The sequence below is a fragment of the Camelus ferus genome, chromosome 15 (assembly GCF_009834535.1).
Source record: "Camelus ferus isolate YT-003-E chromosome 15, BCGSAC_Cfer_1.0, whole genome shotgun sequence".
NCBI lineage: Eukaryota > Metazoa > Chordata > Mammalia > Artiodactyla > Camelidae > Camelus > Camelus ferus.
In genome coordinates this window covers 44,334,771-44,354,527 of record NC_045710.1, presented here as the reverse complement: position 1 = coordinate 44,354,527, position 19,757 = coordinate 44,334,771, and the positions used below count along the sequence as shown (strand labels likewise).

At 42.2% G+C, this 19,757-nt stretch overlaps 2 protein-coding genes across 6 annotated transcripts in view; one reads left to right on the top strand and one right to left on the bottom strand.

The window, feature by feature from the left end:
- The window catches only part of USP34 (ubiquitin specific peptidase 34), a 202,297-nt gene extending 201,031 nt beyond the window's left edge, over positions 1-1,266 (top strand). For 2 of the 4 annotated variants that reach the window (XM_032497624.1, XM_032497621.1), the window contains one exon: positions 33-1,266. In XM_032497624.1, the coding sequence (XP_032353515.1) occupies positions 33-640 (608 nt within the window). In that variant the 3' untranslated portion in view covers positions 641-1,266. The remainder of the gene's footprint in view (positions 1-32) is intronic. The other 2 variants (XM_032497623.1, XM_032497622.1) reach the window with 1 other exon arrangement.
- On the bottom strand, positions 1,045-18,750 carry AHSA2P. 2 transcript variants are annotated; one of them, XM_032497625.1, is made up of 10 exons: positions 18,477-18,750; positions 17,034-17,224; positions 7,305-7,390; positions 5,311-5,425; positions 4,133-4,221; positions 3,368-3,484; positions 2,878-2,979; positions 2,251-2,302; positions 1,974-2,114; positions 1,045-1,560 (listed from the first exon to the last, which is right to left on the bottom strand). In XM_032497625.1, exons 1-10 carry the CDS (start codon positions 18,554-18,556, stop codon positions 1,529-1,531), a joined length of 1,005 nt encoding a protein of 334 aa, XP_032353516.1. In that variant the 5' UTR covers positions 18,557-18,750; the 3' UTR covers positions 1,045-1,528. The 2 variants fall into 2 exon arrangements, with proteins under 2 accessions (XP_032353516.1, XP_032353517.1); XM_032497626.1 differs by having other exon boundaries at positions 1,192-2,114; positions 3,368-3,478; positions 18,477-18,748.
- Positions 18,751-19,757: the final 1,007 nt, after the last annotated feature.

The following is a 19,757-nucleotide window of genomic DNA, read 5'->3' as shown; positions in this document are numbered from 1 at the left end:
TTCAGAGAATTTCTTGCTGTTCATTTTCACAGATGATGAAGGGGCGACTCCTGTTAAAAGAAGGCGTGTTAGCAGTGATGAGGAGCACACTGTGGACAGCTGCATCAGTGACGTGAAAACAGAAACCAGGGAGGTCCTGACCCCGACCAGCACTTCAGACAATGAGACGAGAGACTCTTCAATTATCGATCCAGGAACTGAGCAAGATCTTCCTTCCCCTGAAAACAGTTCTGTTAAAGAATACCGAATGGAGGTTCCATCTTCATTTTCAGAAGACATGTCAAATATCAGGTCACAGCATGCGGAAGAACAGTCCAACAATGGTAGATTTGAAGACTGTAAAGAATTTAAAGACCTTCACTGTTCCAAGGATTCTAACCTCGCTGAGGAAGACTCTGAGTTCCCTTCTACTTCCCTCTCCGCAGTCCTGTCTGACTTAGCTGACTTGAGAAGCTGTGATGGTCAAGCTTTGCCCTCACAGGACCCTGAGGCTGCTTTATCGCTCAGCTGTGGCCATTCCAGAGGGCTCTTTAGTCACATGCAGCAACACGACATTTTAGATACCCTGTGTAGGACCATTGAATCTACAATCCATGTGGTCACAAGGATATCTGGCAAAGGAAACCAAGCTGCTTCTTGACATTAGATGTAGCATGTCTACTTTTAAGGTCCCCCTTCCCCCTAATGCTGTTTGTATAAGTTTTGCTTATTTCTGTTTTTGTGCTTCAGTTCGTCCAGTGCTCTCTGCTTGAATGGCAAGATAGATTTATAGGCTTAATTCTTGGTCAGGCAGAACTTCAGATGAAAAAATTTGCATCTTCAGTATACTTTCTAAAGGGCAATCAGATAACGGATTTGTTTTATGTAATTAAGAGTTCACTGTAGTGGCTTTCATTTAATATGGCTGTCTGGGAGGAACAGGGTTTCCTGGCCCTTACAATGTAATTTAAACCTAACAGCATTTTTACTGTGTATAATATGGTGTCCTCTGTGCCAGTTTTGTACCTTATAATAGAGGCAGGTTGCCTCCGATCGCTGTGGTTCTTATTATCAAAATTAAGTTTACTTGTATACGGAACAACCACAAGAAATTTGATTCTGTAAAGAATCCTCTTTAGCTGTGGCCTGGCAGTATATAAATGGTGCTTTATTTAACAGAATACCTGTGGAGGAAATAAAGCACACTTGATGTAAAAATAATTGTTTTATTTTTATTGACATGACTGATTGCTATTCTGTGCACTTAATTAAACTGATTGTGATGACTTTTTACTTGTTTACATATGTTGCTTCAGTCTTCTCAAGATGAAACTAATGAGAAAACTGAAATGAGGGGAAGCACTTCTCCATTCTATTCTGTTTCATTAGAAGTGGAGTGGCAGTCCAAAAAGCAACTTACTTACCCTGTAGACTTTTCAATCCTCATTACCCCAAAATGCATAACTGCTGCAGGGAGAAGTGTAACGGTACAGCCAGCTCGCCCTCACGTCAACATGCTCCTGAGTGCGACATGCCACTGTTTGTTTCACTACCTAAGAGCTACTACATACCTTAAAAACCCTGAAATAAATAAAATAAAGGAATAGTTACCAACATGCCATTTTTTTTGTCTTCCTGAACTAAAACTGTAGCTAAAAGTAAGCTTGCTAGGACAAGCTTTAGCTTGGGACACTTTAACCATCTGTACGTAGGGATTCAACCCAGAAGAGCATCTACAGGAGGTAAAGTTAATACCTAATTTCAGGTTGCTTGCTTTTAAACTCAGTGCAGTCTAGTCATAAAGATTCAGACAATGCTTTCGATTCTGTACAAGTTGATGGATTTCATCCAGTACAAATTAACAGTACTTGTTTTCTTTTTTAAAAGGAGTAACAGGGAAGAGGTAAATGACACTTTTTCTGCTTACAAAAAGTAATGCCCTTATAAAATCTTCAAACTAATTCAACCATTTAGGGTGGTTAACTGCAGTAAACCTTTTATTTCTTCAAAATGCTGCTTCTGCCAACAGAATTTTATGTTCTCTTCTTTACAAACAGGAACTCCTTTACAGTCCAACTGTAATTCCGTTTGCCCTAGAGTAGGCACAAAATTCAGTGCAACTGTTGCATAGTGTTCTGGAAGAAGAAAAGGAAAGCTTATTACTGCATTATGAAAAGGAAAATTTACCCATACAGTACCACTATTTGCTTTTCACAGTAGGGGGAAAATAGCTTGAGAGTTTTTGGACTCAAAACAGTACTAATAACATACCTTCTGGCCAGTTCCTACACCTCCATTTCATGACGATTTTTTTATTTGTTAACTGAAAACAAAGGGGAAATTCCACTGAAAACATCTTTTAAAATTTCCTACAATACTGTCACAAATAACCAAATCTGTTCATAAAAGCCCCTATGTACTAGAAGTAATCGATGAACAACATACACTCCCATTTTCCAGCTTATACGCCGCACCACTGAGAATTCATTGTCCCCCATGCCAAAATGTTTAACAGTAGTAACACCCAAGGACAGGAGTGTAACAAGAACAGAGCCGATGTCAGTGGCGAGGCAACTGACATTTGGCAACACACACCCTAGTGATTTAGGTGGCAGAAACCAGAAACCAACTTTTAGACCAAAAGTTGGAAGGAAATCTATAATTGTGCCTTCTGAAATCATAAATACTTGCAAAATTACTGTGAAACGAAGGCTTCATCTTTATTATACTTAGTATTTATAACATTTATTATTTACCTTACAACCAACTTTATAAAGTGCTCAAGTTTCTGTGAACTCAGATAAAAAGCCAAAGCACATTAAAAACAGGATGAATAAAGCAATATTAACAGAAGAGTCAGTCCCAGCTTACCTTCCTTTAAACCAGAAGATTACTTACCAGTTCTATATATTCACCAGTGATGTTCCCATCAAACATTTGGAATTTCCCTCCCTTTTCAGCTTCTAATACAGCAGGAGATTTAGAAAATTTTTGCACCAGCTAACCAAGCAAAATGTACAATAGACATGTTATTCCAGCACATACTATCATGTTTTTAACCTAAATGTAAAATATTAATATAACAATTTACTGTAGTTTTGGCTTTTTTAATTGTGGCTACACAGCTATTATAGCTTTCCTTCCCTTTCTCTCCTCTTTCAGAGGAAGAAAACTCAGTAAATTGCTCCAAGCTCCTAAATGCTGATTAACTCCTCCAAAATGCCCATCTTTTCCCCCTCAAATTTTTCAGAGGCTATCCTAAAGATTTCTAGATCCTTTCAATCAGGAAAACATGGCCATACAGGAAACGAAAACCCAGCTCCAGTTCTTAGTGGCTTATTTTCTCCAAATGTCAGCATTTCAGATCCTAACTTGAAAAGTTACTTACATCTTTCACAGTGAAGATTCTATACAGCTGCTCAACAGCTGTATCAAACAGCTCCGTCATGTGCAGGGCCACAGTGGGAATCCTCACACCCAGTGCCACTGGAGAAGAGGTCTGAATCTCAAGAGAAAAGGTTCCAGTATGACAAAAGATTTTGAAAATTCTTCTAATCTTAATAAAACACCAGAATGTCCCGAATTGCACACTACCCCCTTCCACTAAAGCCTTTTAGCACCACCAGTTCTGGTCTTTATTTTGAAAACAGTTCATTGTTCCTATAAGCTCTTTAGCTATTCCAGTCACAGGCTATGACCTCACACCCCAAATCTTATTTGGACATGTAAATATGGCCCAGAGGGCAAAAAAGTGAAGCAGGTGAAGGACAACAGCACTGAAGGCCAAAGGGCCCCAATTCCCCACCACCAGATTCCAAGAACAGGATCTAAAACCGTCAATCGACCAAAAGTCTGGAGAGGTTCTCCATTGTTTTATGTGAACCACGAAGTCACCTGGTTTTGTATTCTCTGCTGCCTACCAAAACAACCTGCCTTTACAACACCGTCTTGAACTAAATTCAATTTTTTATCCCACAGAAAGGCCTACTTATACAATCCCTTCCATCAAGGATGAAAGTCTCATTTAATCACTTCCCCCAAAAACAGCAGAGGAAGCAAGGGTGGATTCGCTGGCCCTGGTCACTATCCTCTGCAGTTCGTCATCGCAAGGCTATTTAGAGCTTTGAAGCCTAGTGGCCACCAGAGGGCATACCTGCAAGGTATTCTCACTCAGTTTTCTTTTAACGGTCAATTCCTGCGTTGCCATAGCTTTCGTTGGTAAAATCATTCCCATTGTAAACTCTACAAAGAAAACATGAGAAGTGGTTTTAATAAAGAATGTTTTCCCTTTCAAAACAAATAGTAAGGCAGAAAACCGAAAACAGTATGTAAGAATATAAAAGAACTGATATTTATAAAAAGAATTCCTATAGCATTTTGAGAGTTTCGAGACCATTCTGTATTTTTACCTATAAAACTAATCATGAACAACACAAGATCCACAGCAGCGAATGCCTTTTATCCTTTCCTTTTTATCAAATGCCTTACTTTTATCTAGTTCTTGATAAAACAGCATAATTTTCAAATGTTCTTTTCCAAAAAGCTCCATTTTAAATGACTAACTAACAGCTTTATGGCCTTCACTTACTGTCAAAACCAGACACTTGCTCATTGCTTCACCACCACCTCACAAAGCTTGGCCTCCCAGTGTTCAAGCCTGTGGGCCAGCCACATGTGTGATCTCGTGAGAAAAGTGGCAACCCCAAACGCTTCTGTGCCAACACCTAGATGCTCAGGTAGCAGAGTCCAAGGATGAGGTGCAGACATACAGGCCCTGCTGGCCATTTTGTCTGGCAGGTAACTTCTCTAATTTAGGGAAGAAGACAATAACCTCAATTCCACACAGTATAGGGATTAACTACGTAAGTCTCAACTACCTGAGTCGCTTTCATTCATTCATTCATTCATTCATTCAACAAAGATTTATTAAGCACCTACTATGTGCCAGGGCATTATGACAGATGCTGGAGACAGCAGTGAACAAGATAAAGACACCTTCCATGCCCTCACGGAGCTTATAGTCTAGCAAGGAAGACAGACATTAAACTATACAAACAACTGATTAAATAATTATCATTCCAGAAAGCTATTAAGCTATTAACAATTGTGTAGGCAAAATGGTTCTCACTATGTAAAATACTGATAAGCACTAAATATGGTCTTAGTCGTGACTAGCTCTCAATCTCCAGACTACAATTTATCCTACAGCATAAAGAGTTGTTTCTGGAGCCTTGGACATCAGCCTAACCTGGGAATCCAGACCACAGTGCAGAGCATTACTTGGGTAAATAGAAAAGGGACCCTCTAGTTCACAAGGGATGCCTTCTTTACCCGTCTTAAGTGCCTCCAGGTAATCTCCAAGGGCCTCCCTGACCTTGGCGGTGCCTGCAGTTTTCATAAGATCCTTCAGTATATCCCCATCTCCTTTCTTTATACTCACGTTCACCTACAAATCAGAAAAATACAAACCTAAGAAAAATCTGGTTTGATGTATTCTCACAACACTGGGACATATGGATGAGAGAACTGTGATGGTGAGGGAAGGGAAAGAAAGAAATGGATGTAAGAGAGAGATGACAGGTTTCCTCATATAGTTTGAGAAGATGTAAAGGGTTTCTTATCAAGGGTCCGTTGATTAGGTTTGTGGCCAGATCATGAAGGACTTCTTAGGATGTGAACCCCCTAATCTGCGTATGTTTTATCTGCTTATATAACATACTGAAGATGTAGTCCATGGCTTTTATCAGGGTCTATAAATGCGCTGTCCAGTATGGTAGCTGCTCAGCCACATGTAGCTACTGAGTACTTGCAATGTGCCTGGTCGGATTTGAGATGTGCTTTAAGTGTAAAATAACACACCAGACTCTGAAGACTTAGTACCAAAAAGAATGTAAAATAACCTCTTAATAACTTTGATATTAATTACATGTTAAATATTATTTTAAATATTGGGTAAAATAAAAAATATTAAAACTAATTTTACCTGTTTCTTTTAACTTTTTAAATGTGGCTGCTAGAAAATTTCAAGTTCCTTATGTGGCTTGCATTACATTCCTATTGAACAGCGCTGGTCTAGAACCCCAAAACCAGTGTAATTAGGTAAATCACGTTTCCCCACAGCCTGGCCTTGGGCTACATTTTTTTTAGCAGGGAGGAGAGTTGGCAAAGGAAGAAGAAGAGGGGGAAAAAAGAGAAGGAGGAGGGGAAGAACAGGGACAGGAGAGAGGGGGAGACAGGGAAAGGAAAGCATCAAAGTTCTGCTCTGGGGATGCCTCCGTGGTGCTCTCAGGTGAGGTGTTGGCATGAAATCATGTAGTGTCCCTGTGATTCAGCTGAGTTGGGCCTGGTCCCAGGTTCCAGTTCCAATTTGAAGAGTCTGTTCTGTAATGCTACCAAGGGTTGAATCTAAAAGACCAATTTAACATGTTGATGAAACACTTCTCAGCTGATGGATCTGAACACAGCTAAGTGAAATCACAGCCCGAGTACAGCAACGTGTCTGAAGGTATGTCCGAGACAGCCCCGCTTTTACGGCATTTTATAATCTTTAATAGAGGCGGCTTATAGACAAGTGGCTCAGTACAACTTAGTTTCTATATCTCTAAAGCCTTCACACTGAATACATTCACAAATCAAAAAAGACCTTTTATCAAACTACCTTTATTTGGAAAATACAGCTGCTATACAAATGGTCTCAACCCACAACAAAGCTTTTAAAGAGGGCACTAACCACAAACCAAGCATAGGAGTTACGCAGGCTCTATCTCCCAAACTAGAGGAGCCAGGCAAAACATACTAACACACACTAACTAGCTTACAAAACACGTGTGATATAACCAAGGGAGATCACAGCTACAAGCTAAGAATTTTCACTATTAAAGGGAAAGAGCAAAGATGTAGGGAAAGAGAAACAAAACCCTGTTCACCAAGCTGTGCATCTTGCCTGAGCACTTTACAGTATATACACTGTCACATTTATCTGGTAACATTCTGAAAGGTCTAATTAACCCCATTTCACAGATGAGGAGGCCATGGAGGGTGCAGCCACCTGCCCAGCCCCACACCTGGTCTAAGGGAGAGTCTAGGGCTTCCCAGGATCACTCCTTCTCCCACACCACTCTGTCCACACCCCACGCTGCCCCCACCACCCCGATACAGCTATTCTTCTCAGCAAACAAGCCCTCCACAGTTCAACAAAACTACCGCACAGGAACCACACAGTCTGATAAAATTTTTCAAATGCCCAACGCCTATAACAGAAGCTTGATTTTAAAAAAAAAAAAAAAAGAAGAAGAAAAAGAAAGAAACTCCAACAGATACCTCACCTCGGTGTCATCTACTTCATTTTCTTCAGACAGGCTGGGTATTTCAATCAGTCCCTTGTGCTTTGCACCAGATTCTTTAATTATACCTAAAATGAGCAAAATATGTTTTTCAATCACAAAAGTAACAACTAGTTTCCATAAAACTGCCCTGCCTAACTGAACAGTCCACCCTTCTCACAGGGCACCACCATGGTGACGATGAGGCAGATTCATGGCTTCCCCGCCACACACATGCCAAAGCCGACCCCACTCTCCCGGCCCACATCAGAGGTAAGCACCGAAGAGGGGGATAGAACCTGGCCTATAAAAGTGCACACGAAATCGGGGCTGCACAGGGTTGGAGAAGGTGGGTCTGTCGACCAATGTTTCTTTTCTCATTTGCCAATACTCTTTAGCAAGTTAAAGCAGCATAAAGGGCTATCTTGAAGAGAGGTCACAAAAGGGACAGGAAAGCAAAAACAGACAATGAGTTCTGATCATGGAAAGAGTGAGGGGAGGGAGGCTGTGGCCTGAGGAAGTTTGTGTGGACTCCATGCAGCTGGATTTCTTTCAAGCCCAGAGTGTTGACTTCAGTGACATCAAGATGGTGACATATTGCACAGCAAAGGAAACCATAAGCAAAAAAATGACAACCTACGGAATGGGAGAAAATATTTGTAAAACATGAAACTGACAAAGGCTTGACCTCCAGAATATATAAACAGCTCATACAACTTAATAAGAAAAAACAAACAACCCAATCCAAAAACGGGCAGAAGACCTGAACAAGCAATTCTCCAAGGAAGAAATACAAATGACCAATAGGCACATGAAAAAATGCTCAAGTATCACTAATTATCAGTGCAACCAGCACTCAAATCTGGGTGGACAGCATTCCTGCTTGCAGCAGTGCACAAGCAGAGCTCAGCTAGCAATTCTGCCTGATTTGGGTCCCCAGGTATAAGGCCAAAGCCGGTGTGGAGCCCATTTTACCGCCATACCCAGGCAGGGAGGCAAATTCGCACCTCCACTCAACTGCTGAGTGTAGTCTCTCGCCTGACCGTCCAGGAGGCCCAACCAGAGATCCTGGGCAGCCTCGTAGTTCATCCAAATAGCCCCACTCAGGAAGGGAGCCAAGCCAGAAGCCCTGCCCAACTGGTGAGCACAGCCTCTGGCCCTGCACAACCGAGGGGCCTGAACAGCAACCCTAAGCAGCCTCCAAGCCCAGCCTACAGCCTTCCCCACTGCTTAACACAGCTTGTGTTAAGGCCTTGTCCAGGCACAGAGCCCAGCAGAGACCCTACCCAACTGCAAACAACAGTCCCTAGCCCCACCCACCCACAGGCTACAGCTGGAAGCCCCTCCTGTCCAGGGAGCCCAGCCAGTGACCTTGTTCAACAGCAGAGCATACCCAGCGGCTTAAGGATGGTGAAGCCAAACCTGCAGGCCTGCCCACCTTCAGGGCACAGTGAGTCCCCACCTGGTCACAGAACACAGCCTGAGGCAAGGTCCTGCCATGAAACCCTGCCTAAATACAGAGTCCAGCAGCAGCACCACCTGGTCAGAGAGCATAGCCTGAGACCCCATTCAACCAGGAAGGATTGACTGCAGAGCCCAGCCCATAACCCTGCCCAATCACAGAGTCCAACCAGTGTCACTGCCCTGCCAGGGAACACAGCCAGTGACTCTGCCTGACCAGAGAAACTGCACAGCCCAGCTAGTGACCCCACATAACTGTGGAGCCCAGCCAGCAACCCCGGCCAGTCAGGTAGCCCACCCAGCAGCCCTGCTTGAATATTGAGCCCAGCCAGCCAACTTACCCAACCACAAAGCCCAGCCAATGGTAATCCCACCCTGGCCCTGGAGCAGAGGCAGTGTCCCCACCCAACCAGAGACCCCAACAGCAACCTCGCCTACCCATGGACACTAGAGCTAACATGTCCAATAGCCCAAGCTGAATGATGAAAGTCTTCTCCTGCCAAAGCAAACTGTAAAATCTGGAAAAGGAGACCACTTACTTATATATTAAGTCCCTATCTATCAATAATTACTTTAAACATAAATAGATTAAATTCTTCAATCAAAAGACACAGAATGGCTGAATGGGTTAAAAAAGACAAGATCCAACAACATGCTGCCTATGAGAGACTCACTTTAGCTTTAAGGACATGCATAAACCAAAAGTGGAAGGATGGAAAAAGGTATTTGAAGCAGATATTAACCAAAAGAAAGCAGGAGTAGGTATACTTACATTAGACAAATAGAATTTAAGCTAAAATTGGTCAAACAAAGAAGGCCATTATATAATGCTAACAGGGTCAATTCATCAAGAAGATACAACAATTATAAATATTTGTGCACCTAGAACTGGAGCACCTAAATATATAAAGCAATTACTAACAGAACTTACAAGGAGAAATAAAGCCCCCAACTATTACTGTATTGCTATTTAATACCCAATTCTTAACGATGGATATATCACCACAGAAAGCCAATAAGGAAATCCCAGATTTGAACAACACTATAGACCAAACAGACCTAACAAACATATGGACAGTCCATCAAACTGCAACAGAATACACATTCTTCTCACACTCCCACAGAACATTTACTAGGATAAATTATAAGTTAGGCCACAAAACAGGTCTCAATAAATTCAAAAAGATAGAAATTATAATAAGTATCTTTTCCAACTACAATGATATGAAACCAGAAATCAGTAACAGGAGGAAAGCTGGAAAATTCACAAATACATGGAAATTAAAACACTCCTGAACAACTAATGGCCCAAGGAAATCAAAGGGACATTTTAAAAATATCTTGATACAAATAAAATTGGAAACACAACACATGAAAACTTGTGAGATGCAGCAAAAGCAGCTGGAAGAGGGAAGTTTGTTAACTATAAATTCATACCAGAAAAAATATCTCAAATAAAGAACCTAACTTCACACCTCAAGGAACTAGAAAAAGAACAAACTAAGCCCAAAGTTAGCAGAAGAAAGAAAATAACAAGCAACCTACAGATTCAGAGCAATCTCTTATCAAAATTCCAATGGCATGTTTCACAGAAATAGAATAAACAACCCTAAAATTTGTGTGGAAACATAAAAGACCCCAAATAGCCTAAGCAATCTTTAGAAAGAACAAAGCTGGAGGCATCATACATCCTGTTTTCAAATTACATTACAAAATGTGGTAATCGAAACAGTATGGTATTAACATAAAAACAGACACATAGATCAATGGAACAGAACAGAAAGCCCAGGAAGAAACCCTTGCATATATGGTCAGTTAAGCTATAATAAAGGAGCCAAGAATATTCAGTGTAAGGAAAGGACAGTCTCCTCAATAAATGATGTTGAGAAAGTTGGCAGCCATAAGCAAAACAATGAAACTGGACCACCATCTTACACCATACACAAAAATTAACTCAAAATCAACTAAAGACTTGAATGCAAGATCAGAAATCACAAAACTCACCCAACCACAAAGCCCAGCCAACGGTAATCCCACCCTGGCCTTGGAGCAGAGGCAGTGCCCCCACCCAACCAGAGACCCCAACAGCAACCTCGCCTACCTACAGACACTAGAGCTAACATGTCCAACAGCTCCTTAACATTGGTCTTGGCAAACATGTTTAGATTTGACACCAAAAGCAAAAATAAACAAGTGAGATTAGTCAAACTATAAACCTTCTGCACAGCAAAAAAAACCATCAACAAAATGAAAAGGCAATCTACTGAATGAAAGAAAATATCTGCAAATCATATATCTGATTAGGGGTTAATATCCAAAAATATATAAAGAACTCACAAAACTCAATAACAACAAGAACGAAACAATCTGATTAGAAAATGGGCAGAGAATCTGAAGAGATATTTTTCCAAAGAAGACATACAGGTGGCCAACAGGTACATGAAACAGTGTTCAACAATATTAAACATCAGGGAACTGCAAACCAAAATCACCATAATATATCACCTCACACATGTTACAATGTCTCTTATTAAAAAGGGAAGAAATAATGCATGTTGGCAAAGATGCAGAGAAAGGAACCCTGTGCACTACTGGTAGGAATGTAAATTGGCACAGCCACTATGGAAAACAGTATGGAGGTTCCTGTAAAAATTAAAAATAGAACTATCACATGCTCCATCAATTCCACTTCTGGGTATACATCCAAAGGAAACAAAAACACTAATTTGAAAAGATAAATACTCCCTCATGTTCACTGCAGTATTATTTACAATAGCCAAGACATGGAAGCAACGTAAGTGTCCACTAATGGATAAATGGATAAAGAAAATGTGGTATATATACACAGTGGAATATTATTTAACTACAAAAAAGAAAAACCTTGCCATTTGCAGCAACAGACATGGACCTCAAGGGCATTATGTTAAGTAAAATAAGTCAGACAGAGAAAGAAAAATACTGTATGATCTTACTTATATGTGGAACCTAAAACAAAACAAAACAAAAAATCTAACTCATAGATATAGAGAACAGATTAGTGGTTGCCAGAGACAGGGAGTGGGGTAATGGGTAAAAAATGCGTGAATGTGGTCAAAGATGCAAATTTCCAGTTATAAAAAATAAATCCTGGGGATGTAATACACAGTATGGTGACTATAATAATGTACAGTATATCTGAAAGAAAGTAAATCTTAAAAAATCTCATCACAAGAAAAAAGAAAAACTTGTAACTATATATAGTGATGCATGTTAAGTAGGCTTATTGTGTTCACCATTTCTTGATGTATACCAATATAAAATCATTACTTTATAACCCACTATGAATATAATGGTATATGTCAATTATATCTCAATAAAATAGAAAGGAAATGAAGATTAGAGCAAAAATAAATGTAATTTAGAGTAGGAAAGCAATACAAAAGGTTAATAAAACAAAGAGTTGGTTCTTTGAAAAGATAAACAGTACTGACAAAACTTTAGCTAGACTAACCAAGGAAACAAAAGAAGATCCAAATAAAATTAATAATGAAAGGGGAGACGTTACAACTGAGCCCACACAAATACAAATGATAATAAGAGATTACTGTCAACAATTATATGCTAAATAACTGGACAACCTAAAAGAAATGGATAATTCCTAGAAACATATCACCTACAAAGCCTGAATCATTAAGGACTAGAAAATCTGAACAGACCAATTACAATTAAGGAAACTGAATCAGTAATTAAAAAAAAACTCCCAACAAAGAAAAGCCGAAGACCAGATAGTTTCACTGGGGAATTCTACCAAATATTTAAAGAATTAACATCAGTCCTTTTCAAATTCTTCCCAAAAATTGAAGAGAAGGGAACATTCTTAAATTCATCTTAAGATGCCAGCATTACCAGGATACCAAAGCCAGTTAAGTACACTATAAGAAAAAAATTACAGACCAATATTTCTGATGAATACAGATGCAAAACTTCTCAACAAAATACTAGCAAACAGAACTCAACAGCACATTAAAAGGATCATATACTATTGTCAAGTGAGATTAATCCCTGGGATGTGATGATGGCTTAATACCCAAGTCAAATGTGACATACCACATTAATAGAATGAAAAATAAAGATCATATGATAATCTCAAATCATGCAGAAAAAGTATTTGACAAAATTCAACATCTACTGATGATAAGAACAAGCAACAAATTGGGTATAATAGAACCGTATCTCAGCATAATAAAGGCCATATATATGACAACTCCACTGCTGGCATCATATTCAATGGTGAAATGCTGAAAGCTTTCCCTCTAATATCAGGAATAAGACAAGGGTACCCACTATCACTGCTCCTATTCAACACGGTATTGAAAGTCCTAGCCAGAGCAATCAAGAAACAGAAACAAAAGGCATCCAAATTAAAAAGGAAAAAATAAAACTGTCTTTGTTTGCAAATGATATGATCACATATAAAAAAAATCCTAAAGGCTCTACCAAAAAACTGTTAGAACTAATAAACAAATTTATAAAGTTTCAGGATACAAAATCAACATACAAAAATCAGTTGTGTTGCTATACACTAACAATGAGCTATCAGAAAAAGAAATAAAGAAAACAATCCCATTTACAATGGCCGCAAAAAACGGTAAAATACTTAGGAATAAATTTAACCAAGGAGGTAAAAAATCTGTAGTCTGAAAACTGTAAGACAGTGATGGAAGGTATCTTATGTTCATGGATTGGAAGAATTAATATTGTTAAAATGTCCATACTATACAAAGGCACTTGTACATTCAATGTACTCCATATCAAGATTTCAGTGGCTTTTATAGCACAGGGGAATATATACAAGATCTTACAGTAGTTAACAGTGAAAAAAAAAATGTGACAATGAATATGTATGTGCTCATGTATAACTGAGAAATTGTGCTTTACACTGGAATTTGACACATTGTAAAATGACTATAACTCAAAAAATGTTAAAAAAAAAAAAATTTCAGTGGCTTTTTTTTTTTTTTTTACATTAGTAGAAAAAAAAATCCTAAAATTCACATGGAACCACAAAACACTGATAGCCAAAGCAAGCCTGAGAACAAAGCACAAAGCTGGAGGCATCACAATTCCTGATTTCAAACTTTAATACAAAGCTATAGCGGTCAAACTATGGTTCTGGTATAAAAAAAGATACATACCAATGCAACAGAATCAAGAGCCCAGAAATAAACCCATGCATGTATGATCAACTAATATATTGCAAGGTAAACAAGAATACTCAATGGATAAAAGATAGTAATCCTCAATAAACCATGCTGAGAAAACTGGATATTCACATGCAAAAGAATGAAACTGAACCCTTATCTTACACCATACACAAAAATTAACTTGAAATGAATTAAAAACATAAATGTAAGACCTGAATACACAGAACTCCTAGAAGAAAACATAGGGTAAAAGCTCCTTGATGTTGGTCTTGTGATAATTTTTGGATATATCAAAAGCACAAACAACAAAGGCAAAAATAAATAAGTATGACTAGACAAACTAAAAAGCTTCTGCATAGCAAAAGAAACAATCAATAAAATGAAAAGGCAACCTACAAAATGGGAGAAAATGTTTCCAGACCTTATCAGATAAGGAGTTAGTATCCAAAATATGTAAGAAACTCATACATCTCAAAAGCAAAAAACAAAAACAAATAATCCCATTAAAAAGAAGGGCAAAGGACCTGAGCAGACATTTATGCAAAGAAGATACTCAAATGCCCAACAGGTACATGAAAAGGTGTCCAGCATCACTATCATCAAGGAAATGTAAATTAAAACCACAATGAGGTATCACCACACCTGTTAGAACAGCTATCATCAAAAAGAGGTAAGTGCTGATGAGGATGTACAGTATTGGTAGGAACGTAAATTGGTGCAGCCAGTGTGGAAAACAGTATGGAGGTTCATCAAAAAATTAAAAACAGAACTACCATATGATCTAGCAATTCTCCTTCTGGATATGGAATCACTGTCTCTAAGAGACATTTGCACACTAAGTTCAATGCAGCATTATTTACAGTAGCCAAGGCATGGAAACCACCTAAGTGCCCACTGATGAATTAATCAATAAACAAAATGTGGCTTATTTACAAATTGGAATATTATTCAGCCACAAAAAGGGGAAATCTTGCCATTTGTGACAACATGGATGGACTTTGAGGGCATTATGCGAAGTGAAATAAGTCAAAGAAAACCATATACTATATGATCTCATCTATATGTGTAATCTAGAAAAACCAAATTCACAGAAACAGAGTAGACTGGTGGTTGCAAGGCAGGTAGAGAAGGGTAGTGAAGGTGGTCAAAGGTGTACAAAGGGTACAAACTTCCACTTACATGAGTAAGTTCTAGGAATGTTAATACACAGCGTGGTAACACAATACTGTATACTTGAAAACTGGTAAGAGAACAGATCTTAAAAGTTCTCAACATACACACAAAAAAATTGTAACCATATGAGGTGATGATGTGTTAACTAACTTTATTATGTAAATCATCTTGCAATATATACATAAATCAAATCATCACACTGCATACCTTAAACTCATATAATAAGTCAATGATACCTCAATAAAGCTGGAAAAAAGTTAAACTTAACATAATTAAAATTGAATTAAAAAAAAAAAAAGGCGAGACAGTGTTGCCTCCTCTCCAGAGCATCACACTAGCCACCTCCAGGACTCACTGCTAGAGGAGAAAGCACATGGGGTCAGGGCAAGGCCTGTTCCACCTGCCCTCTGGCTGCTGCCTGGGAGTAGCTAGGGTCTTATCTTGCAAAGAAGCCGATTGTTGCTTTGAGCTAAGGGAGATGGGAGAGATAAAGGACTATGAGCTTCCCTGGCGCCCTCAGAGCCGTGTCTTGGGGAGTTGGGGCAAGTAAGGAGACAGTCCTGCTCTGATCCAGCCAGCAGCCGCCACTGAGGGAGCAACTGAGAGCAAACCCCCAGCCAGAAAGTTCCAAGGCAGGAATGGAACTGCTTTTGATGCTTGCAGAATACCTTCCTGGGCCCTGGTCTGGCTCAAGCCAGCAAGACAACCACTAGGGCAGAGGCCCAAGACCAGCTCTCTAAACCAAACTCTCAAAAAAGGAGCGGGCTCAAGTTGAGGCCCAAGCTTCAACACAGCACAATCCTCCAGAAACACATCTCGCCCTCTCTCCTCTTCCTTTTCCCCTTTGTCTTCATACCCATGGTCATTTCAACAGATATTTACTGATTAGAGACTGTCTACCCAGCCAGGAGGTAGGCACCACGGAAGAAATTTATTCATTCAGCAAACACACAACGTTTTAGACAGTGATCTGGCCCTGGAAACAAAACCAATCAAATCCTGATGCAAAGACCCAAAGAGTGAAAACAACAAAAATGTTTATTAACCAATGAATAAACAAAATGGGCTACGTCCATACAACAGAACATTAGTTGACCATGAAAAAGAATGAAACATGTGGCAACACGAATGAGCCGTGGAAATATTATGCTAAATGAAAGAAGCCAGTCACAAAAGACTACATACTGTATGACTCCATTCACAGGAAACACCCAGAGCAGGCAAATCCATGGAGACAGAAAATAATTAGTGGTTGCAAAGACTAGAGAACTGACTGCTGATGTGTTTGAGGGGAAGACGAAAATGTTCTAAAACTAACTGTAGTGATGGCTGCACAACTCTGTGAAAACTACTGAACTGTACACTTTAAATGGGCAAACTGTATGGCATGTGAAATATATCACAATAAAGCTAATATTTTTAAAAATCTCCACCCTGATGAATGGGGGAAAGGGGAATCCAGAACAATTAACAAAATATTTAAGTAACCATATGTAGTACACCAAATATCAGTGCTTTGGGGAGAAATAAAGCAGGGAAGGGAAACAGTACAAGAAAGGGATCTAAAATTTTTAGAGACTGGAGACAAGTGGCTTCACTCAGGATGAAAACCTGAAGGATCCAAAGGAGCCAGCAGGCAGCAGCTCCAGGAAAAGCTAGTGCTCACAAGTACCCAACCGACTAGAGTCCTCCTGAGCACAAAGAGCCCTAAGCAGAGCTAAGTACTGGGGAAAAGGGAAGCCCCCAGCTGGTCAGACAAGGAACATGCAGTTAAGGGTGTCTCGAACTACAAACATCAATTCAGGAGCCCACAGCAGGAGTTCTAAAAACACCTGCTGAATGAATGACTAATGAATCAGTCGTCTCCGCCCCAATGCTGCCTCCAGCCCCACCTGTACCTGGAGGCCCCTGTTACCTTTCCAGCCCAGCTTGATGTTCCACTCATAGAAGAAAATCAGCTTTCCTTTGCGGCTGCTGCAGGAAGCCTCGCCTTCCACCTGCTTCAGCTCACTGACCTCACAGTGCCCAGTCTCATTCTCCACAGCGATGCCCACCAGGAGCTCACGGAGCTTCCCCTTGGACCAGCTGGTGGCATCCCGCTCTGTCCTGCCAGGAACCAGAAGGGCAGGGCCATGAATGGAAGGCCCCATTGGTATCCACATGCTCAGCCTGGAGAACCAGGGTTAACACCCCAGCCCAGCTCAGATCAGCGTAATTCCTCTCAAGCAGCCGTGAGAGGAGACTTCCAACTTCAGCACACTTCTCAAACCAGCTTTCTACCAAATATCTTCTAATCCTCCTGCTCAGTTCCTTAGGATACTGTTAGCCACTATGTAGGGTGGTGTTTTGTCTTAAAAACACTGGCTGACTTTAGGGGAAAGGTCTAGAAATCTCACCTGTTGGAAATGTAGGGGCAAAGCCTGGGCCACGTGAAAAGGCAGTAATAACTGAAATTTCACCATAACAAGACAAATTTTTACACATATATTATCTCATATGATTTTCCCAAATAACGTTCCCATTTTAGGGGGTGGAACTGAGCTGACAGAAGTCTGTTAAGTGCCCGTGGTCACAGGGATGGGAAAGGAGAGGTCAGCTCACTCCCTTCACAGGCTGAGGCTTTGCTCTGCCCTGCACCTGCTTTAGCATCACCTTGAGGGCCTGAAGGGAGAACAAGCCCTCAGAGGAGCAGGGCTGAGAGCATCACTTCCTGAAGTTCTGGCCGAAGGGGGAGGGGGGTAGAAATCAGCCCAAGTTTCGGATGAGTTATAAAAACGATGGGTAACTATAGTTCGAACTCCTAGAAAGCAGGGCTCACCAGAGGCGCATCAAGTTAGATGTGGAATTGAGTTCCAATTCCTGTTCTTTCCACTATATACATAACACTAACACAAACTCATTTTCTAGCTTCATTTTAACTCCCCAAAACTTCAAGTGGCTTGGGGCTGGGGGGAGCTTCTGAGGTCACAGACTGCCACAGTTGAAGGGGTAAATCAGGAACTACTTCTATTCCTGGGGCCCAACCCATCTTTCAAAAGATGTCCCAAAACCGGTGCTAAGACCCCAGCCCAGGTGTCCACGCTCCACAGGCTCTCCCACGCCCTGAGGCCAGAGACAAGCCTCCGCACCTGTGCAGCTCCTCCCGCCCCGTCTCCCCGAGGCTCACTCAGCCAAGCTCATTCACCTGGGCTTACCCCTCAGGGGTCACCCCGGCCCACGAGGCGCCCTGGGCCACCCGGCCGCCCCACCCCGCGGGCACAGGGCGCCTGGCACTCGCCGAGGGTCCCCACCGCCCCTCCCGGCGGCTCCGGAGGGAGGAGGCCCGAAAGCCGCTGCCCCGGCCCCCGCCCGGCCTCACCAGTGCCAGTTGTTTACGTTGGTCCCGTCCTCCCGCTCCTCCACGATCCAGCGCGGGTCCCCCTGGCCCCACTTGGCCATGTCTGCGCGGCGGCGCGGCCTCGGCGGAGAAAAAGGGCCGCGGCGGCGGTGCGGCTCCGTCGCCGACGTTTCCGGCCTGCGAGCTTGGAATCAAAGCGTTCGCAGCGCCCAGAAAGTGCCAGAAATCCCCGCCCCCTGCGCCACCCCGCCCCGCTGCGGAGCGCCTGGAGAGCGGGAGCGCCGCATGTTCCGAGGGGCGGGGGCGCGGCGCGGCGCGGCGAAGGGCGGGCACGGGGGGCGGGGCCTGGAGGGCGGGTTGGGCGCGCCTGCGCCCAGGAGGCCCTGGCGTCGGGGGAGGGGGCTCGGGAGGGGGCTCGGGAGGGGGCTCGGGAGGGGGCTCGGGAGGGGGCTCGGGAGGGGGCTCGGGAGGGGGCTCGGGAGGGGGCTCGGGCCCGAGGTGAGTGCCGGCAAGGAGGAAAGAGGTCTGGGCCCTAGAGACCCAGGTTGGGGCGTTGGATGGTGGGAGAGAGGTCTGAGCCACGGCGCTGGGGAGGGGATCCAGGAGGCCAGGTGGGGTTTGGGGAGGCCCTGGGCCCGGCTGTGGGGCTCGCAAGTGCAGGGGCTGGGAAGGAGGAACCTCCGCCGCCTCGGAAAGGCCGGATGCCTCCCAAGGATTCATTATTATTGCAAGGATTACCTTCGATACTAGCAAGCGGGCGGTGAGTGAGGGGCGCCTAAGAGCGGTACGGGGGATGCGGACAGATAGCGGTTGTCAGGCTCCCGCCGGCCGAGCTGACAATATTCGGTTCTCTCGAGGACACGACCCAAGCTCTTGGTTACCCAGTTCGCTGTGCGACCGACATCTGAGGTCGGAGCGCGCTCATGGTGCGAGGTGGTCTCCTCGGAGCGCGCTTTCTCTGCATCGTATTCACGTTTTGTTGAAAAGTTCCCACGGAGTTGGCGCACTCTGCTTCTCCCCTGGACACCGAGTCTCACACCTTTCCAACACCTGCTCACAAAGCGCGAGCTACAAGTTCCCAGTTACTTTAGGAATGTTTGCTTTTTATTCATGTAATAATCCTTTATAGATAACAAATGAATGTGATTGCAAGTGCATATTATTGCACCTTGATGCAATTTTACAAAAATTAAGCGAATATTAACGATTCCTTTAACGAATTTTCACCTTCCAGCAAAAACTTTGCACCAACTGTTTGAGGAATGTGGCTGACGGGTCTGTGGATATTTATTTCTCAGGGGA